Source organism: Canis lupus, chromosome X, assembly GCF_048164855.1.
Source record: "Canis lupus baileyi chromosome X, mCanLup2.hap1, whole genome shotgun sequence".
Taxonomy (NCBI): domain Eukaryota; kingdom Metazoa; phylum Chordata; class Mammalia; order Carnivora; family Canidae; genus Canis; species Canis lupus.
This window is the reverse complement of record NC_132876.1, coordinates 123,282,390-123,303,594: the sequence shown is the minus strand read 5'-3', so window position 1 is coordinate 123,303,594 and position 21,205 is coordinate 123,282,390. Positions and strand designations below refer to the sequence as shown.

General features: G+C 51.5%; 1 protein-coding gene and 1 long non-coding RNA gene across 2 annotated transcripts in view; one reads left to right on the top strand and one right to left on the bottom strand.

Moving 5' to 3' along the window:
- LOC140628361 (cAMP-dependent protein kinase catalytic subunit PRKX) overlaps positions 1-6,981 on the bottom strand; it is a 74,492-nt gene extending 67,511 nt beyond the window's left edge. The window contains exon 1 of the mRNA XM_072817692.1: positions 6,801-6,981. Within this exon, the coding sequence (XP_072673793.1) occupies positions 6,801-6,966 (166 nt within the window). The 5' untranslated portion in view covers positions 6,967-6,981. The remainder of the gene's footprint in view (positions 1-6,800) is intronic.
- An 11,047-nt stretch (positions 6,982-18,028) lies between these two features.
- Positions 18,029-19,656, top strand: LOC140627587 (uncharacterized). Its single transcript, XR_012026257.1, has 2 exons — positions 18,029-18,144; positions 18,976-19,656. It is a non-coding gene; the product is annotated as an uncharacterized lncRNA (long non-coding RNA).
- The last annotated feature ends 1,549 nt before the right edge of the window (positions 19,657-21,205 follow it).

Genomic DNA, 21,205 nt, shown 5'->3' with positions numbered 1-21,205 from the left:
ACAAGTGTCCTCGCAAGAAGAGGCACCAGGGAACGCACCATCTGTCCTCCGTACGCTTGCACCCAGCTGAGGACACACCACAGGCCCTGCAGGGCAGCTCTTGCGCCTTCGTTTCTCCGCTTGCTCCGCCCTACGCCAGCCACGGCGACCTTCCCAGAGCTTCCAGAACAGGTCCAGTGGGCTCCGAGGTTGCCGTGTGGCTCACGTTCCACAGCAGCAGCAGCACCGGAACCTTATGAGGCATCCAGAGTCTCCGCACCACCACCCTCTCCAGGTAGGAGAGTCGGAACGTCTCCAGGGTGGGGGCTGGCCGTGCGTGTTCCCACCAGCCCTCTAGGGGATGCTGAGGCTGCTCAGGGTTGACAACCAGCCACTCTGCCCAGGGTGTCCCCACGGCTCGCCCTCTCCTCATCAACCTTGGGCCCTATCAGCATGCCCCTAAACGCCCTCTGCTCCGACCCCCACCAGGCTGCTCCATTCTCCCCCAGACTTCCGACGGCCTTGGAACCAACCAGCAACTGGACATGTCATACGCGGTACCCACCGTCCCATAAGGGGACGTCAACTGGAGAAGCAGAGCCCTCGTGCGCAGTACCCTAGAGCGTCCTGCGGCCAGAGAGCAACGTGGCGGGCAGTGGTTGCTCAGCGATGTGCAGCGTGAGCAGGGACAACCGCCGACCGACTGCCCGGGGCCCAGGGGTCTCCCAACGTGGGCGACTTAACAGCTTTCCGGGGGCCAAATGGGGACACGCCAAGCGGCCTGCATACAGGAGAGGAAAGAACAGATGGAGGCATGACACACATACACACGACGTCCCCGGGGCCCCGCGCTCCTGGGGGAAGGCAGGACACCTGCCCAAAGACGTGCAGCTGCAGAACAGCCCCACAGACGTGTCTGCCCCACATGGGGCGCCTCATTCCAGGGCAAGAGGCAGGAGCACCGTGGGGGAGGAGGAGGACACAAGGCAGCGGAGGGCCGGGCCGCCCACAGGGTGCACACAGCGCGGACACGGATGGCAGCAGACGCCAGACAGCGTGGCCAGCTCCCCCGTGGGTGGGCATCCTTGCAAAATCAGGGACACGCCTCTACTGTGCCTGGCACCCGGGTGGCTCCGTGCATTAGGCGTCTGCCTCTGGCTCAGGTCGTGACCCCAGGGTCTGCAATCGAGCCCCATGCGGGCTCTCCCGCTCCCTCTGCCCGTCGCTCCCCCTGCTTGTGCTCCCTCTTGCTCTCCCTCCCTGTCAACTAAAGACGTTCAGAAAGGAAGAATGAACACCACACATCAAGGCTCAAAGGGTTAAAAGAAGAAAAAAAGAACCGAAAAGGCGAGTCTTCAAATGGCGTGGAGGGTTGTGACACCGTGGTCGCTTGAAGAACCTCGGGGGAAATACAAAGGGAACCAGCCCCACGGTGTCACTCCCAGAGCAAAGGTGGTTTTCAGGGAATTGGTAACACATTAATCTCTCCGAGAGAACACGGTGGTTAGAAGCGTCGTCGGCGCCCCCAGCCACCAACGCTGCTGGCACGCAGGACACGTCTGTGGCACACGTCGCCCCTGCCCGTTTCCTCCAAGGACAAAAGCGGCCTCCCAGGTTGTCCCCAGCCGTGGAGGAACTGCCCCAGGATGCAGACTGGGGAGCACCCTCACGGCACACTGTCCTCACCCGCGTGGGTGACCCAAGGGAGGGCAAGGCGGGTGGCCCTGGGCAGACACGGGGACAAAGGAGGAGTTCCGGAGCGGGACGTCACACCCGCACGTGCCCCTGGACTGGATGTCTACACCCACACCCCACCCCACCCCCTGGGTTTCATATGATGAAGCGTCTGCTCCTGTATAACGGGGTTGACATTTGCACGTGGGGCTCTGGGACGTCAGTAGGATGAGGTCATGAGAATGGGGTGCCCTGCGATGAAATGGGTCCCCGTGTGACCCCGGCATGTCCTACGTCCCTGCCCGCCTCAGGAGCACACAGCAGGACGGCGGCCCCCTACCAACCAGGGAGAGCGCTCATCAGAACCCATCCCTGCTGGCGTCCTGACCCCACACCCTGGACCCCAGAGCTGTGAAACTCTTGTGTACGAGCCACCCCGTCCGCGGCGCTGTGTCACGGCAGCCCAACGTCGAGCCTGATTCAACATGGCGGCCCTTGGTCCATCCTGGATTTGCCAAAGAGAGCGCCAAGGTGACGCAGACCCGGGCTGCAGGCCTCGCCCGGCTGCTCCCTGTGCAGGAAGCGGATGGGTGCGAGGGAGCAGAAGCACAGGCAGCAGAAGAGCAAGTTGGGGCTGTGTCCCATCCTCGAGCGGGAGGCCACGGATGCCCGTGAACCCTTGGCCCTCCTGGGTTAACCCCAGCTGCGTGCTCTCTGTAGGATCAGGTCGCCCGCAGTAGGGCTGCCACCCCGTGGGGGCTTCAAACGATGCCCTCCCGCTTCTGGAGACCAGATGTCCGAGATGCAGGTGGGCTGGTCCCACCGGACATAGGTTCAGGCAGAGACTCGCTCCCTCCGGAGGCTCCGGGGAGGGTCCCTCCTGCCTCTTCCGGCGTCCGGGGCTGCAGGCATCCCTGAGCTGGTGCCCACGTCCCTCCCGCCTCTGCCTCCATCCTTACCCCTGTCCTTGGGTTGAAGCTCATCCTATGCAATGGACTTGACCTCAACCCTTAACTAATTGCCTCTCCAAAGAGTCTATTTCCAAATCGGGTCCCATCTGCAGTTCTGAGAGGGAGGACATGAGTTGGGGTGGGAGGGACTCTACCCCCAGGACACTGGCGGACGTGTGCATGTGTTGGCTCATCACGGGCTCCCGCCTCTTGCCTATTTTTTATTCCCGCTTTGCCCCCATCTGGTCTTCCCCATGCCCTTTTTTCTCCAACCCCTTGAGCAAGGAAATGTGGGCTCTGCATCTCCTCATTTTTCCCTTCCCATTGGACCCTCACGCCCTTGGAGATGGCCAGAGAGAAGGAAGCAGCCCTCGTGGGGATGCAGCACACAGAACCGGTAACCCCGTGAAGACACGAAGCACATTCCGGGTCACCGAGGGCTGCGGATGGGGGATGCGGGGTGACCGCTCGTGGGGACGGGGCCTCCTCTGGGCCACGACGAGGACGTTTTGGAAGTCGATGGAGGCGGTGGTCGCACAACTTTCTGAAGGAACGACTTGCAGCTGGAGGGCCTCACTGAAAAGCCGTTTGCTTCCTTGGACATGAATTTTCTAAAAAATGAACAATGTGCAGGACGTCTGCACTCGGGAATACGCTTTTTTTCCCCCAAATTCCATCCGATTTCTGAAGCTCCTGGAAGGCTGTCGAACAGAAACCACTGCTCCCGTGCGTTTGCAGGTTCCGAGCCCGTGAAGGGCGGACCGGATCGAAGGGTGATCTCAAGTTCCTGTGCATTGGGAAGGAACCACTTGCTTCCATTGCTTATGTCTACACGGCGCAGAGCGCCGTTCATTTATGGGCACAGCCCGAGGACAGTGAGTCCGATTCCACTCCTTCTGGAGGCGGATATTTGAGGATAAATAAGAGCCCGGGTCAGATGGAGTGAAATCGGGCCGATTTGGGGGGATGAGGACCTCAGCAGAAAATCCCGTAGGTACGGAGGAAACTGCAAATACTAAGTATTTCAGAAGGAACCGTCTATATGACCAGTTACTGGTTAAGAAAGGGCTCCTCGATCCTGAGGAAATACGACCGCGTGATGCACGACGGTCGATACCTGACTGGTGTCAAGCATAGGCCACTAGCCTGAGCGGACGGACGTCGTTCTGTCCTCGATGAGGGGGCGTCCGCCGCCAGATCAATGCACACGGTGACGCTGCACAGCAGGGCGCCCAGGCACACACGCACAAGCTCCAAGCACGGGGTGGCCCAAATCGGGGAGCAATGGACGCGGCCTGTGCGGCGTCAGGAGGACGACTGTGCAGACGGGGAAGCAGGTCACCACGGAGGCACGCGAGGCATGGATTCCGGGATCCCTAACGCACCCATAATGATTTCAGAACATATTATTAGGACCTTTAACAGCGTCTTGTCGGTCATTAGCAGACGGACCCAAGCGCCGCCCCAGGAACCCGAAACGCAGAGAAGCGGGTTGCGAACCAGCTCCTGCGGCTCCCAGCCCACGGCTCCCGAGCCAGGAAATGATCCTTAACCAAGACGCGCCGCCCCGAAGTCGCTTCCCTGCTCTGAGAGGGGCCTTCACCTGTCGTCGCAGCCAGGCCGGCCGGGATTCCTTCCCCATCCACGAACGCCCTGGTGCAGGGGGGCCACCGAGACCACCCGACCCCGCTCCCCGCCTAGGACCTGGGCCTCCCGGTCCCCGTGGAGTCGCCAGGCACCGTGCAGCCGGGTCAGCAGGCCCGAGCCTGCGTGTGCACCTGCTGCGTCCCACCTGCACAACCGCATCGGCCTTGGGGCGGGCGCCAGCGGGACTCGGCAGTCCTGCCCAGCGTCCAGGTGGAAGTGTGGGGTGAAAGGCACAGGAGCGCACGCATGGGTGACGAACGGACAAGTGTCGCAAGCGCACGCACGCAGGTGAAATGGAAATGCACACGTGTGAGCAGCGTGGTCTTGGAGCCGGCCATGTCCTGCTGCCTCAGATCCTTCAGGAAAAAAGCATCCGGACCCCCGGGAGCAAGGGGGGGGACCCCGTGGGTCAGACACGGGGCAGGAACGGCTCGGGAGACGGATTAGTCTCCCGGGCTAACTGCTTGTGGTAAACTTGGATCAGTATTGAAGAAAAGGCTGGGATAAAATACGGCGGAAAAGGTCACCAGAGGGGTGCCTGGGTGGCTCCGTGGGTGAGCATCTTGGGGTCTCGGGATCGAGTCCTGCATCGGGCTCCCTGCATGGAGCCTGCTTCTCCCTCTGCCTGTGTCTCTGCCTCTCTCTCTCTCTCTCTCTGTGTCTCTCATGAATAAATAAATAAAATACTAAAAAAAAAGAAAATATCGTCAGAGCTGCAGAGCCGTGCACACACACACGTGCACGCACATGCACCTGGGTCTATGTCCCTCTCTCTCTCACACACACACACACACCTGCAACCTGCAGGTCCAAGCAGGTGAACCTGCGCGCTCCGGCCCTCCCTTCACACCCTGGAAGCCCACAGGAAGTTCTCCTTGCACAAGCAGCATCCTCTTCATCAAGGGAGAGGAATGACACGTGGAAGGAAGGACTCGCCCTCCCCCGCGGGCCCCTCTCGGCTCCCAGGGGCGGCGACATTCTATTTTTAAGGACAAGATGACTGACTGGCTGGCCTGCCCGTGCCCCCCGGGGCAGCGCCCACAGGGGGGCCCCACGTGACTGCAGAACCAGAATAGGTGGCGGCGCCTCCCACCTGCCTGCCCCCACCGCTCTGGCCACCTGGCCCCCCGCCCCGGCACCTACGACAATACACCCGACGATACACCCGTGTGTGTGCCCAAGACAAATACAATCGGCGGTGCTGCGTGCCAAGGGACGGCGGGTCCTGCACCAACTTTCCATTGTTCGCTGCTGGTGTTTCCACCTCGTCCTGGGGCCACCGCTCGGGCTGGGTTTGTGTCCCACCCTGCCGTCCTGTGGAGCAAAGCCAGCTTTTCAGGGAGCCCCGCGTAGGGGGGGGGGGTTGTAGGCAGACAGACACAGAGACAGGGACACAGCAGGAGGAGGAGGGTGACAGGGAAACAGAAACAGAGAAGCCCACAGAGGCACAGAGGTGCCCCCGCCCCTCGTCTTCCCCAGTGAGGTCTCCTGCAGACCCGCCCCCAGCCAGCTGCACCCCTGCAGGCACACCCCCCTGAAAAAGAGAAGTGTCCCTGTGCACTGGGGGTTGGTTACCGGGCCGCCCGGCTGCGCCTGGGGTCTGAGTAAACCCTAGGCCGTGACCGTGAGCCCGGCTTCCTGCTGCCCTGCCCAGCTTCCTCCTTTGCAAAAGAGGGGGCCGGGGGACCGGGAAAGCCCCCTCTCCCCAGGGACAGCCCTGCCCTGCCCTGCCCCTCCGGGCTGTGCAGCGGGTCCCCTTCCCCATGTGTGTTTCTGGCCCCAAAATCCCGACCGTCCCGAAACGGGTTGGCAACAAAGAGCTGCTGAGAAGCCACCGCAGGTTGTGCCCACATTCGGAACTGAGCGCCCACCTGGGGTGCGGCTTTGGGGGGATTCAGGGTGGAGGGTGCAGGCAGGGGGCAGGGGGGGCCGGACACTATGATCGCAGATGTCCCAGCGTGAGCAGCTTCGAAAGCGGAGGACAAAAGGAAAGCAGTGTGTGATTTTTTTTAAAAAATGCCAACTTTCAGACGCCCGGGAGGAGCAGCCCGCAGGGTGTTGGGAGATGGGTGCTGTATGGGGAACGCTGCCCCCCCGCCCCCGTCCGTGCGCCCCCCCAGGGGACGCCCCGGGACACCTGCCTCGCCAAGCGCGGGGTGAGGTCTGCAGTGTCCGGGAGCGCACGGGGAGGGTGGGCAGGAGGAGCAGGGCAGGTGCCTCTAGGGGCCCCCAGGGCGGGCAGGGCGGGTCCCCAGTACGAGGTGGTCCCCCACCCCCTGGAAGTTGGAGCGCGTCTGGGGCGCACAGAGAGCACAGACAGGGCGGGGGGCGCAGGGCATTTGCACCCCAGGAGACTCCAGGGGCGACGGGCGTTGGGGAGGGTGTCGGGGGCTGGGGAGGGGGGTGAGCGTGCGCGCAGCGGAGTCCCCAAGGTGCGGGGGCGCAGCCCGGCCCTTGGGGGTCCCCCGGAGCGGCCGGGCCCCGCGCGGGCAGGCGGCCCTTTGTCTGCCGCTGCGCCCCTGCGGCCCGCGCCCCGCGCGCCCCACTCACCCACGGTGGCCAGCGTGTCGAAGTCCTGCAGGCGGTAGGCGGGCGGCTCCGGCGAGGGCGCCTCGGGGCTCGGGCAGGGCAAGGGCGCGCCGTCGGGGGCCTCGGCTGCGCGCTCCGGGGGCGCGGGGCCCGGCGCGGCCGCCTTGGCCAGCCCGGGCGCCTCCATGGGGGCGCGCTCCAGCCCGGGGGGCGCGCGGGGCCGGGCTTCCCGGGACGCAGCCTCGGAGGGCGGCGCGGCGGCGGCGGCATCAGCGGCGCCCACCCATGCGCGCCCCCCGCGGCCCGGCGCGACTGTCGGAGCGGCGGGGACAATGGCGGGGCGCGGGGCGGCGCTCGGTGCAGCCGCTGCAGCCGGTGGGAGTCGCCCGCGGCCTCGGGGGGCGGGCCCGGGGGCGCGCTGGGCGGGGGCAGGGGCGGGCGCGGGGGCGCGGCCCGGGCAGGCTGGGGCGTTCATCCCCCGGCCGCCGCCGCTGCGTGCGCGCTGCTGGGGGGCCGGGCGGACGCGGCCGGGGCGGGGCCGTGCGCTCTCCCGCCCGCCGACCCGGGAGTCGCCGGCCCCCACACACACACCCGCGCGCTCCGCCCCCGGATCCCGGAGGGCGGCGTGGAGGAGGCGGCCGCGCCCCCCCCGCGCGCTCCAGGGGCGCCCCGCGGAGGGAGGGGGTCCCCGCCCAGCCAGGCTGGACTCCGCGCTCTCAGCGCCCCCGCCCTGGAGGCCGGGAGGCGGGGCGCGCTGGCCACCAGGAGGGCGTGGCTGCAACTAAAGTCAAGTCCAAAAAAAAAAAAAAAAAAAGAAAGAAAGAAAGAAAAACATCCAGTGAACCGGGAGCGAAATGCGCACGGGCCCGGCAGCCGGGTGTAGCCAACAAAACCCCGGGCGGGGTCACCTTCCTGGTCTCTGCGGTGCGCGCGCAGGGGGCACGATGATGCCAACATGCCATTTGGGGAGGGGCGCACGGGCACCCCTCCCGCTGGATCCCTGAGGCTTCCCAAACACCCCTGATCCAGGGCGACCCCTCCAGCGTGCTGCGCACCTTGCTCGGAGTCCACGAGTTTCCCCAAACGCTCATGCTTCCAACCAAAGACAAGCAGACGCAGGTTTAAGATGCAGGACCACGGCCCCCTCCCCGAAACGCAGCGCGCGCAGCTCGGTGGGCCACCGTTTTCCGACACACACACCCAGTTTGGATGAGAAACTCAGGACGCCCCAGATGCATTCGAATTCCAGCCACTCCCGCCGTGTAAGCACGCCCCAGCCCGTGTCGGTCGGGTGTACTCACACCAGAGATGACCAATGCGTATCTGACATTGGAATGTAACTGGACGTCCCGAGTGTTATCGGGCCACCCTGTCCCCAGGCATCCGGTGGACATGCAGGCTGCAAAGGGTTGGCCGTTCCCAGCTGCTGGCCCGGGGACCACACTTTGAGCTGCTGGAGGACACATGGCCTCCCACGTCGCCTCCCTCCTCCTTCAGAGGCGGCTCAGGGACTCAGCCCTTGGAGAGGGTGTCCTGCCCCTGAGTCCTGGGGTTGGCGAGGGAGCGGCCTGCCCAGGAGGCTACACCACCTCAAAATCACAGCTGAAGTGTGTAATTGCAGACAGCAGGCGTGTGTGCCTGACTCGACCAACGGGGCGGGGGCCACAGGAACCGGGAAGGGGGCTCTGGGTGCTGTCCTGGGGCCTCTGGGCTGTCAGCTTGGGCCCACGCGCCTGTGCTCACGGTGGGTGGCATGTTCCCGGGCATTAGGCCTGCAGTCTTTGCTTGTTGCCAAATCCTGAGCTGGAATGCAAAAAATGCATGCCCTGAGCAGGCCCCGTGCTCCGCCGCGCTGGAACAAGGAGGCGCTCTGGCCACCAGGCCCTGTGTGGCCCTGTCCTGCTGAGCCACGTTGGAAGGGGGACGACCCAGGATGGTCCCCCCCCCCCCCCGCCCCGGGGTATGTCCACGGCTCCCTTACCACCTGATGCGACTAGGTAACTCTCGCTGTTGGTCAAGCCGAGGTCAAGTAGGGACGTGCTTCCCCCTTGCCATTGCACCCAGGCAGAGAAGGGTTACAGAGAAAGTCAGCATTAAACTCCGGGTTGCAGAGCTGACGGGACTGACGCCTTCCTCCCCCACCCCTGAGACTGACCACATACCTACAGGTGTCGCAACCTGGCCGTACAAAGCAGCTTTCATCTGGAAGGATCATAAACATTCCTCAGGAACCACAGCCTATGACTCGGAAGACAGAACTGAAGAGTCCGTGTCAGGCAGGCGTTATAGGGGCATTGCCGCCGTCAGGCCGTGGCATCACGGGTGGCGCGGCGGGCACGATGCACTGAGCTCTGCGATGCGGAAAGAAGAGGGTCTGCGTCGCCCCAGAGGGAACCATGAGGTCAGCACCGTGACCGGTGCAGGTGTCGATGGAGGCAAGAGACACACAAGTTGTGGTCCGAGAAGGTCCGCGGGAATGGATGTGCCTGGTTCAGCTGGAAGGCGAGTGGGTGTACTTGTATATATGCAGGCGTACGAGTGTGTGCGTATGTTGTACGAACAAATACATCCACACACACATACGTATGTACAAGCGTATATGCAAATATATATACAAAACATTGTATATCCAAAAATATAACATATATGCTATATATTATATATACAAAATCTATATACACATACATGTATCTATGTGTGTACATGTGAGTGTATAGATGCTGAGTTAAAACTGAAAAGTATACTGTTACCTGTGCAAGCTTTACAATTGATACATATTTTATATAATATATATGTTATATTGTAATATATTCCAGTATATTCTAATACATTTTATTTTATAATTGATACATATTTTATATAATACATGTGTTATATTGTAATATATTCCGGAATATATATTTTAATACATTTTATTTTACAATTGATACATATTTTATATAATATATATGTTATATTGTAATATATTCCAGAATATATATTCTAATACATTTTATTCTGTATATTCTAAAAGACATGTTCACCTGCCTTCACAGACTTTACAACTTACACATAATTAAAGTATTAGATAAATATAGTCTATATTATACTATAACATTCTGTAATATATTCTAACATTTTATTATATATATTTTAATAAGTTTTATTATAAATCCTAATATATATTCTAAAAGACATGTTCAGCTGCCTTTAGACTTTATAGCTACATATATAATGTGAGATATATATTATATACTATATTGTGACATTCTTTAATACATATCAATATATTTTAATATATTTTTCATGAATTCTAACATATATATTCTAAAAGACATGTTCAACTGCCTTTAGACTACACTTTACAAATATATTAGATATGTATTATATATTATATTATAACATTCTGTAATATATTCTGATATGTTTTCTTATAAATTTTAATGTATATTCTCAGACATGTTCACCCGCCTTCACAGACTCTACAACTTATGTATAATTAAAATATTAGATAAAAATAGTCTATATTATACTATAACATTGTGTGATATATTCTAACATTATATATATTTTAATAAGTTTTATTATAAATCCTAATATATATATTCCTAAAGACATGTTCACCTACCTTCAAAGACTTTACAACTTATGTATAATTAAAATTTTAGATAAACATAGTCTATATATTATACTATAACATTTTGTAATATATTCTAACATACATATTTTAATGTTTTATTTTAAATCCTAATATATATATTCTAAAAGACATGTTCAGCTGCCTTTAGACTTTACACCTACATATACAATGTGAGATATATATTATATACTATATTGTAACATTCTTTAATACATATTAATATATTTTAATCTATTTTTCATGAATTCTAACATATATATTCTAAAAGACATGTTCAGCTGCCTTTAGACTACACTTTACACACATATTGGATACATATTATATATTACATTCTATAGTATATTCTAATATTTTTTCTTATAAATTTTAATGTATATTCCAAAAGACAGGTTCAGCTGCCTTCAGACTTACAATTCATGTATATAAATATTAGACATCTATATTATATTCTAACATTCTGTAATGCGTATTCTAACATATTTAATTATCAATTCTGACATATAGTTCATGTATATAACATTAGACATCTTTATTATTTCTAACACTCTGTAGTGTGTATTCTAATATATTTAATTATAAATTCTGACATAAAGATTGTAAAAGAAAAATCCGTGTCAGGCAGGCGTTAGAGGGGCATTACCACCTTCAGGCCACGGTGAGCTGCCTTTACAGACATTACAATTTATAAGGATATATTTGCATATGAAAAATGAACATATATATATTTTTAAAATTTTATTTATTTGAGAGCGAGAGCACATGAGCAGCTGGTGGGCAGAAGCAGAGGGAGAAGCGGGTCCTCCGCGGAGGCTGGGTCCCAAGACCCTGGGATCGTGACCTGAGCTGCAGGCAGGTGCTTTGCCAACAGAACCACGCAGGTGCCTCTACCTACCGCGCGCTGAATACTTGCCCCAGTACTGCCTCGCGGGCAGATAAACCCGTTCTTGGGAATGCGCGTGGTGGCTTCCCATACATCCATACGTTGGAAGAGGCCTGCCCAGGGCTTCTGGAAACACATCCTTCCAATGACGGACTTGGCCCAGGAGGCCGTGCTTCCTCACTGGATGCCCGAGGACCTGTCCACTTAGGATTTGGTCTCTGGGGGCAGGCGGGACATTCTCTGGGGTGTTCGGCTGCCCGACGAGGGCTTCCGATTTCACGGCTTCCATCTCCCCGGATCCACCTAACACCCTGCCCGCCTGTGCGCTAGGAACCGAATGGGGCGGCGTCCTGTGGTCCATGTATTGTTCCCGGTGCCTCGGATGCGCGGTGCAAGGCCCGTTATCGGGGCTCGGGGGCCTTGCTGCAGAGCCCATGAACGCCGTCTTACCAAGGGCTGCCCCCGAGGCTGAGCAGCGCGCTCCGTTCCTGGCTGAGCAGCCGTGGCCTTCGCTTTCCTCCCGGTCACGGCCGGGGCACGTGGGGTGGGAATTCCCGGTAACCTTGCTGGTGGGCCACGCTGGCCCACCGGGCTGGGCACCCGGGCCTCCGAGTCGTCAGAGGCGACGAAATGTATTTTATAATTATATGTGCAGCCACCGGCCTCCAGGGCTCGCTCGGTGGGAGTGGGGCTGAGTCACCGCCGTGCACAGCCTGCGGGCACCCGGGGACCATGTGTTGGCACCTGGCTCTGCACAGGCATTTCATGCGCGTGGAACCCGTCTTCCAAACGCCTCCGACCTCCCTGGTTTCAGCAATGCCCTGACCCAACCCATGTGTTCCAACCAGGTGAGGCCGACCTCGAAATGCCCCGTCTGGTGACGGAGAGCAAGTTTTCACCATGGAGACACCACACACGCAGCTGGCTCCCTGGGTGGGGACGTCGCGAGTTCCAAATGTGCTCACGGCAATTAAGTCATCCCGGGGTAGAAACATGAGTAGTCAAATAATTGCAGATTTAAGTAACATCAGTGAGTCATCAATCCGTAAAATCAAGCAAACCTCCTAGGCTCTCTCTCTCTCTCTCTCTCTCCAAATTAGAGTTTGAAAATCTGAACACATCACAAGGCAGACGGACGTGCTTGTTCGTGCGTGGAGCCCTGACTGCTAAAAATAAGGCTTCAAAACGTGCCTATTTACTCTGAGGCTTTTCTTGAGTGATTTCAAAGGAAACCATATAGGAAGCAATGCCCGGGCCAGGCCAGCCTGTAATTAGACTTTGCTGAGTTTACGCTTCACCCAGAATATGTGTTGAGAGCTGTTGGTCCTCAGATGCTGGAGAGGTTTATGGAAAATCTAAGCGGTGACGCTGCATGCTCACAGCCGCAGCATGCTTTGCAAAATGCAAACAGACGCCCTGACCTTATCACTTGGGTCAGATAAGCTTTTCCACTTCTTTTTTGCTCCTGGGCTAGTTAGTCTCTGAAGCTTTTAAGTAACTCAAGACTCTGACACAGTAACATGAGAGAAATTGTCTCAAATAGAGTTGTGTGTGTCTCCAGCCAGAGTAAATAATACACTGGTATCAAACGGTTATCTGGTTTGGATTAAATGCTACTTAGATGCTCACCTTGTAGTACCTTTGAAAATACCAGGAAGCCATCACAGGAAAAAAAAAAAAAAAAAAGCGAAAAAAAAAAAAAAAAAAGAAAGAAAATGAAAATAAATTCCAGGAAGAGTAGGCGTAAAGGGGAGATAAAAATCAAAAACGGTAAAACTCGGAGAAAATCCCAGGGCTAGGTTTTCAAATAAAAACGTGTGGTTGGAGAAGGATGTTGTAAGCTTGTCAGAAATAGAACCACGGGGGTAAAGAGATGAATAGATCCGACTACCCAAAAATTTAAGAAAGTCATGGAAATATCAAGGAAATTAAAATGCATTGAACAGGAACTGTGCAGGGCGCATAAAACAAACTGCTATCTGGTCGGAGGGCATTAATGCACAATTAATACTCAAAAAAGGGCATAACTGTGGGTCATTCACACAGGTAGAAACAAATATTGTTAATAAGTAGGAAGCAAAGAAATGTATCAAACACCAAAGTGGCAGGTGTCTCTCTCTTTTTTTTTTTTTTTTAATCCAGCTAATTTTACAAAGAAGAGCTACTCCACGCAGACAAGATAATTCTTACACACTTTTCCCTGTAACGTGCATTCGAGAGAGGCCTTACGGGGCTAGACAGGGTCAGATGTTTCGAGTGTTTCCTTTTATACCTGTGAGTTTATTTTTCAAAGCTAAATTTTGGAGAACTTTGACAGCTCTGCGATCAAGGTTAGCTAATGATCGTGGGCTGAATAGTGTCCCCCGAAATTCGTGGGTCGAAGCCCTCACCCCCAGGATTTGAGGGTGGGGCTGTGTTTGGAGGTGGGGTCTTTAAAGGGGGGATTAGGGGGAAATGAGGGCTGTGGGGTGGACTCTGATCCCACAGGAAGGAGGCACGGGTGCCAACGAGGACCCAGCCAGACCATCTATCTGGTTGGAGGAGCCCAAGGAGGGGACACGTTCAGGCCCACTAACCGGGATCTCACCATCCACAGGCATTCTGGGTTGAATTGTGTCTCCAAATTTGTATAAAGGAGTCATCAGCTCCCAGGACCTCAGAATGGAACTATATCTTGGTATAGGGGCTGGAAAGAGGGGATATAAGATAAAATGAAGTCAGTAGGGTAGGCCCTGATCCTATAGGACTGGGGTCCTTGTAAGAAGAGAGGTGAGGGGCACTGTGGGTGGCTCAGAGGTTTAGTGCCTCCTGCAGCCCAGGGTGTGATCCTGGAGACCCGGGATCGAGTCTCACATCAGGCTTCCTGCATGGAGCCTGCTTCTCCCTCTGCCTGTGTCTCTGCCTCTCTCTGTCTCTGTGTCTCTCATGAATAAATAAATAAAATCTTAAAAAAAAAAAAAAAGAGGAGGTGAGGACAAATTCAAATGTTATCACACACTCTGATCTTTGTTATCTAACAAAACGACCTGTAAAAAAAAAAAAGAATAAAATAAGGTAGGACAATGTCAAAAAGGTTGTGCGTGGATTATGAAAGTCTTTTATTTTTATTTTGCATTTCACATATTTTCTGGTAAGGAGGAAGCAGACCTCAGAGCACAAGAACTGATTATTTCCAAAGGAGATGCAAGTGGAGAGGCGTGGAAACCAGTGTTTGTGAACCGACCGATCGGCTTGAGAGTGGTGTCAGGTCCTGCGGGGAAGCCGTGGTTGTAATTTCATCTTCGTTTCCAGGATGCAGGAATGAGAACGTGTGCGGAGGCTTATCTACCAGCCAGATAGTTTCACTTAGTCACGAGTCCTTATCGGGGCGAGACTCGTAAGGAGGAAACGAGAGGAGTCGTGAGGGATGTGAGGGAGTCAGGGCCACCGAAGGACTCAGGCCTTGACCTTGGTGGAAAAAACCTTGGCTACTCCTGACCCAGGAGAACCAGCACGAGAGCCAGGATTCCAAATCCTCAGAAAAGGAGACTCGTCCCTCACATGGGAACTAGGTTTTCCTGGGATAAAGCCAGGATGTTAAAAATAGTTTCGTGGCGCAGCAGATAAGATCTCGAGGGGTGCGTTTCTCCGGAGGCCAGAGCGCACCTGCCGTCTCCATGCGGTGGAGAGAGCACGGCCTACCTGGTGAGTGTCATGCGTGCACCCGCATGGCCATTTAAAGTCCCTAAAAAGGGGTATTCCTTCTTCACGCCTTCATGGGCAATTAAATTCTGCGTGTGTCAAGACGCGGGTGTAAAAATAAAGTCACAAAGTGTTTCACGAAAACGCAGACTATAAAAGTCTAATCATTTGAAAGGTATAATAATAAGTGCATTTATAAGATATATCTAGTTTATGCTCTCCATAATTTATTAAAAATATGCATCATATATTGTATGTATTATTATATATTTTATAGATTATAGATTAGTATAAAATATTATAAGACTCTGCTGCAATGAACCGTATATATTTGTATTTTATATTGCAATATATATATTTTGTATATACATTTAGAAAACTCTCATTTCTAAGGAACTACAGGAAAGGCATATTTGTGATTGTGTTGTCTAGGAACAACAGATACATGTTTTTATATACGCATAAATGTATGTATAAAATGTATATATTGCAATATAAAATATATGTATACATAGTAGACGAATGTGTAGAAACATATGTATAAACCTAAGTGTTTGAACATATATACAAATACCTACAAGCCTAAATATGTATAAATCCACGTGTACACATGCTTGTCTCTATTACCTTGTGTGTGTATATAGATATTTCTGTGTGCGTTCATAATCATTTAAAGTACACATAATTTAAAAGTACGTAAGCTAATTTTTTAAAATTTATTTATTTATTCATGAGAGACACACAGAGAGAGGCAGAGACACAGGCAGAGGGAGAAGCAGGCTTCTGCGGGGACCCCGATGTGGGACTTGATCCCGGCGACCCCTCGCGGGAAGGTTCTTGGAGAAGACGGTTCATTGCAGCAGAGTTTCAAATAGCAAAAGCTGGCAGCAAGCTGAATCCACCAAGCAGGGTGCCGGCGGAGATCCCACCACGTGCCAGGTGCTCCCAACGTGGACATTTGGATGAACCAGGAGTAAGGAGACCGAGATCCTCCCATCTCCTAGGGCTCAGATCCCACTGGTGAGCACTGGACAGTGAACATTAAGAGTCAGTAAGAGAATGTCATGTCCTGGCTGCTAGAGCAGAAATAGCAAAGCGGGAGTGTCACGGGGAGGAGAACGTTTGGAACACAATAATTAACCAGTTTTTGCTACATACATATAATTACAGGTATATAAGTATATGCTCGTATTTTATATCACATAATATGTATGTGTGTGCAGAGGTGTGGCATTATTTACATAGAGATGTGAGTGCGTGTGTGCACATCTAGTAGGTCTTACAAATGGGGTGGGATTTGAAGGAGGAGTTGAAAGAGGGACGGGGTTGTGAGTTCCAGCCCCACGTTGGGTGTAGACATTACTGATTACTTAAAAATAAAATCTTGGGATCCCTGGGTGGCGCAGCGGTTTGGTGCCTGCCTTTGGCCCGGGGCGCGATCCTGGAGACCCGGGATCGAATCCCACATCGGGCTCCTGGTGCATGGAGCCTGCTTCTCCCTCTGCCTGTGTCTCTGCCTCTCTCTCTCTCTCTGTAACTATCATAAATAAATAAAAAAAAAAATTAAAAAAAAAATAAATAAATAAAAATAAAATCTTGAGGGATCCCTGGGTGGCTCAGTGGTTTGGCACCTGCCTTTGGCCCAGGACGTGATCCTGGAGTCCCAGATCGAGTCCCACGTCAGGCTCCCTGCGTGGAGCCTGCTTCTCCCTCTGCCTATGTCTATGCCTCTCTCTCTCTGTGTGTGTGTCTCTCATGAATAAATAAAATCTTAAAGAAAAAGAAATAAAATAAAATAAAATCTTGAAAAAAATTCAGAATGCCCAGTGAAATGTGGATTTCAGATAGACAATGTATATGTATATTATATATAACATATCTGTGATATATAATACATTATATATTAACCATATTATATTGTAATATATTACATAATGTATATTACATAATGTAATATATTCCATTAATGCATGATTAATTAATATATATTTATAATATATTGCACTTTGTATTATATGTTTTATATATTATAGATTAGTATGAAATATGTGTGCATATTTTAGGCTTAATGCCAAGTGAATTTCAATTTCAGATGAACAACACATAATTGTTTTAATATAACTATGTCTCATTCTGTATTGGGGATGTACTCACACTCAACACCCAGCTGAATTTGAATTTCAAATAAACAATGAATAATTCTTTCATTCTACATGTCTCTCATGCAGTATTTGGGACATACTCAGACTAGGCACCCAGTTGAATTTGAATTCGAATGTAGGGCCCATGCGACCTTTGGGATATAACTATGCTGAATCTCGAGATGGATTTTGAATTTCAGATCGACAACAAATCATTACTTATTATAAATACGTCCTGTTTAATATTTGGGATACATTTATGCTATAATCAACTAGTTGAATCTGAATTTCAAATAGATAATGGGCAGTGGGTGACCCTGTAGGATGCCATCACGGTGGGCAGGTGAGTTTTGCAAACCCCAGGGGTTGTGCACCTGCACGTGGAACCCTGATGGACACTGTGGATTTTGGGTGCTAATGTACTGATATTGGTTCAGTAATGGGAAGGCATGGACCACAGCCACAGTGGATATCGGTAATAGGGGAAACGGGGTGCAGAGACAGGTGGACGTGGGAACCGTCTGTGCATGGTGTTCTGTGCTTCTGAAACCCGAAACTCCTCCAGGCAATGACGTCTATTTATTTTACACAATAAAAAATAAATTGAGGCACGTCCTTCCAAGAGACTATGGCATAGCCATAGAAGTTATATATAAACGAAGGTGATCTGTACATCTGTATTTGTGGGAAAAATCTCAGAGTAATACTGATAAGGAATGCCTTGCCTCAGATGATGTACTTGAGCGATGCAAAAGCATATGGTATTCTCAGGGTTCAGGTATGTTCTTCATGGACCATCCAGAAGGGATCCTGAAACACAGGGCTGTGCAGTGAGGAGGGTAAACCAATTTGAGAGGGGGGAGGGATCACATTACCTCACCTGTGCTCAGTTCGGCTTTCTTTCTTTTTTTTTTAACAAGATTTAAGAAAAAAAAAAAATCATGAGAGACACAGAGAGAGAGGCCGAGGGAGAAGCAGGGTCCATGCAGGCAGCCTGACACGGGACTCGATCCCAGGACTCCAGGATCATGCCCTGAGCTGAAGGTAGGCGCTAAACCACTGAGCCACCCGGGCCACCCTCAGTTCGGCTTTCTGAACAGGAGATGTTCTTTATATCAGTTGTTAAAATACGTTAATTGAAACAATAAAATACAACAGAACACGGTACGATAAAATAAAACAAAACTAAACTATGCTAAAACGAAATGAAACCAAGCACAACAGAAACTAAACTAAAAAGCAAATAAAACAAAATAAAAACAAAACAAAAATGAAGCAGAACAGAATAAAATAAAATAAAACGAAACAAAACAAAATAAAATAATGAAATAAGACAACCTAAAGTAGGGCAGATGAATTGTCTTGGCTGCCTGGAGCAGCAAGGTCATGTGTCGGGGTACCCCGCCTGGGGCCAACTCCAAGACGCGTCAAGGCCCTACAAGACGTGGGGCCTCCCGGGAGGAGGCGGGGAGAGGAAAAGCGGCTCAGAGGGCGCCCCAGCCTGGCCGCTGGCGCTGTCACCTGTTTCCCCGAGAGGCCTTCGGTGCCCAGCAGGGCCGACGGCAACCCCAGCCCCGAAATTCGGTGCAAATCCCATGCAGACACACAGCCAGGACTTGTTCCCTCTGCTCCTATAGTTCGATCCGCATTTGCGGAGCTGACAGAGGCCAAACAAGCAAAGGGAACCCGACATCCGAAAATGAAGCACCTGTGGAAAACTACATATGCCCACATGTGATGGATGGAAAGGTCTCCCCGCCCCAATTTTTTATGGCTTCTTGGGTATAATTAGACCAACCCACGCGGGGCTAAAGATTATGGGTAATGACCATGTCATGCCACTAATTACTGTTTATTTATTATTGAATTTATAAGAACAGTTCTGGTTGTGGGACGATGCCTTGAGATGTGTAAGGAAGAGGAAGAAGAAACCGCGCTGCTGATGTATTCCTGGGGAACGTTCTCGGCTGGTTCTAAAGATAATGCCCAGCGTCGCTCTTGAGCAAGAGTGTGAAGGACGCAACACTTTGTTTCCACCAGGTTGGATCTGGGGCTGAGGTCGGGGACAGGAAGTTCACCTGGTACAGCCTTTGACTTGTGGAGGTTTTGTTGGTTCATGCTTGAGCCATAGGATAAGAACTGTGTCCTGGAACATGTCAGGTGCTCGTTGGGAAATAGGCTCTGCGGTGGCACCTTTCACACGCTTGTTTCGGGGTGGGGGTGGGGGGCATGGAGCACTGGAAAGCGGAGTCTCGGTTGATTTGACGCACTCTGACTCTTCCCCCGAATGCGTTCCATCGGTGAGTACAAGTGACATGTGCTCAAGGCAAGGAAGAACCTTGGCCCACCTCCCGGACTTCTCAAAGCCACGGACACCCGGATTTTGCCAACCGATGGCCAACCCCACCCCCATCACTTCCTGCCTTGGATAGCAGACAAACCCCTATGCGTGTTGCAACTGAACTTGCTTTGAAAAGAAGGCGTGGCTTGAGGTTTAGGGATTTGGGAGGTATTTCCTTGTTTTTAGGCATTAAAAACACACTTTTAAAGAAAACACGTTTGTTTACTCAGAAATTCATTAACAGTTGTTTAGGGACTTGCTATAGTATTTCTCACATAGGATAGGTAGTAGATGAGCTTATGATCCATGTGTATTTAATGCGTCGTGCTGAATATTTACTCTCCAGTCGTTAGGCCCAAGGTCCCTCAAACTTGACACTACTGACATTTGGGGATAGATAGTTCTTTGCCATAGGGGGTGTCCTGTGCGTTGTAGGGTTTTGAGCAGCATCCCTGGTGTCCACACAGCAGATGCCAGAAGCATCTCCCTACTCCCAGTTGTGATGACCAAAAATGTCTCCCGGCATTACCGGATGGACTGTGGACATGAAAGGGCACGTTCCCTGGTTGAGAACCACTGTCTTAGCACAATTTGTGAATTATATTCAATACAGATCATACACATAATTTATATGAGTGAGTGAGTATATATGTGTGTTTGGATACATGATAGATATCATGAATGGATAGATAGATATGATGGATGGATGGATGGATGGATGGATGGATGAAAAGGTACATATGATGGATGGATAGATATGATGGATGGATGGATGGAAGAATGCAAAGGTATATATGATGGATGGATAGATGAATGATGGATGATGGATGGATGGGTGGATGGGTGGATGATGGATGATGGATGGATGGGTGGATGGATGGATGATGGATGGATGATGGATGGATAGAAAGATAGATATGATGGATGGAAGGATGGATGGATGGATGGATGGATGGAAAGGTATATATGATGGATGGATGATGGATGATGGATGATGGATGGATGAAAAGGTATATATGATGGATGGATAGATATGATGGATGGATGGATGGATGGATGGATGGATAGATGGATGATGGATGATGGATGGATGGATATAATGGATAGATGGATGGTTAGATAGATGGATAGATAGGCATGATGGATGGATAGATGAATGGATGGATAGAATGATATGATAGATGGAAAGATAGACATGATACATGGATAGATAGATATGATGGGTGGATGGATGGATGGATAGATGTGGTGGATAGATATTATGGATGGAGAGATGCATAGATATGATATATAGATAGATATGATGGATGGATATATGGAAGGATGTGATGGATAGATAGATAGATAGATATGATGAGTAGATGGGTATGGACGTCATTGAGAGGGAAAGTCAACTTCATCCCATGGAATTCTGGTCTTGTCTATAGAGCGAGACTCCACTAGGATCATGTGTCCAGTGCCTGCCTCTTGGGTGTTGAGATGGTTTGTATCTGCATCCTTGGTGGCTACTCACAGGATTGCTTATCTCAGTGTGGCACAGGTGGAAACATCTATTCATTCTTGTTCATCTGCCTTTTATTGACCTAGAGGTCTTTCCAACACAGGGACATGAAACAAATTGAAAGAGTGTCGCCAAATCCTATGAATAAAGCCACATTGCTGTTTATATTCATTTAATATTTTGTTTAAACGTCTTTTTTTTTTTTTTTTTTAAAGGAAGAAGCACCATCTGGGTGGCCCAGTCAGTTAAGAGTCTGCCTTCGA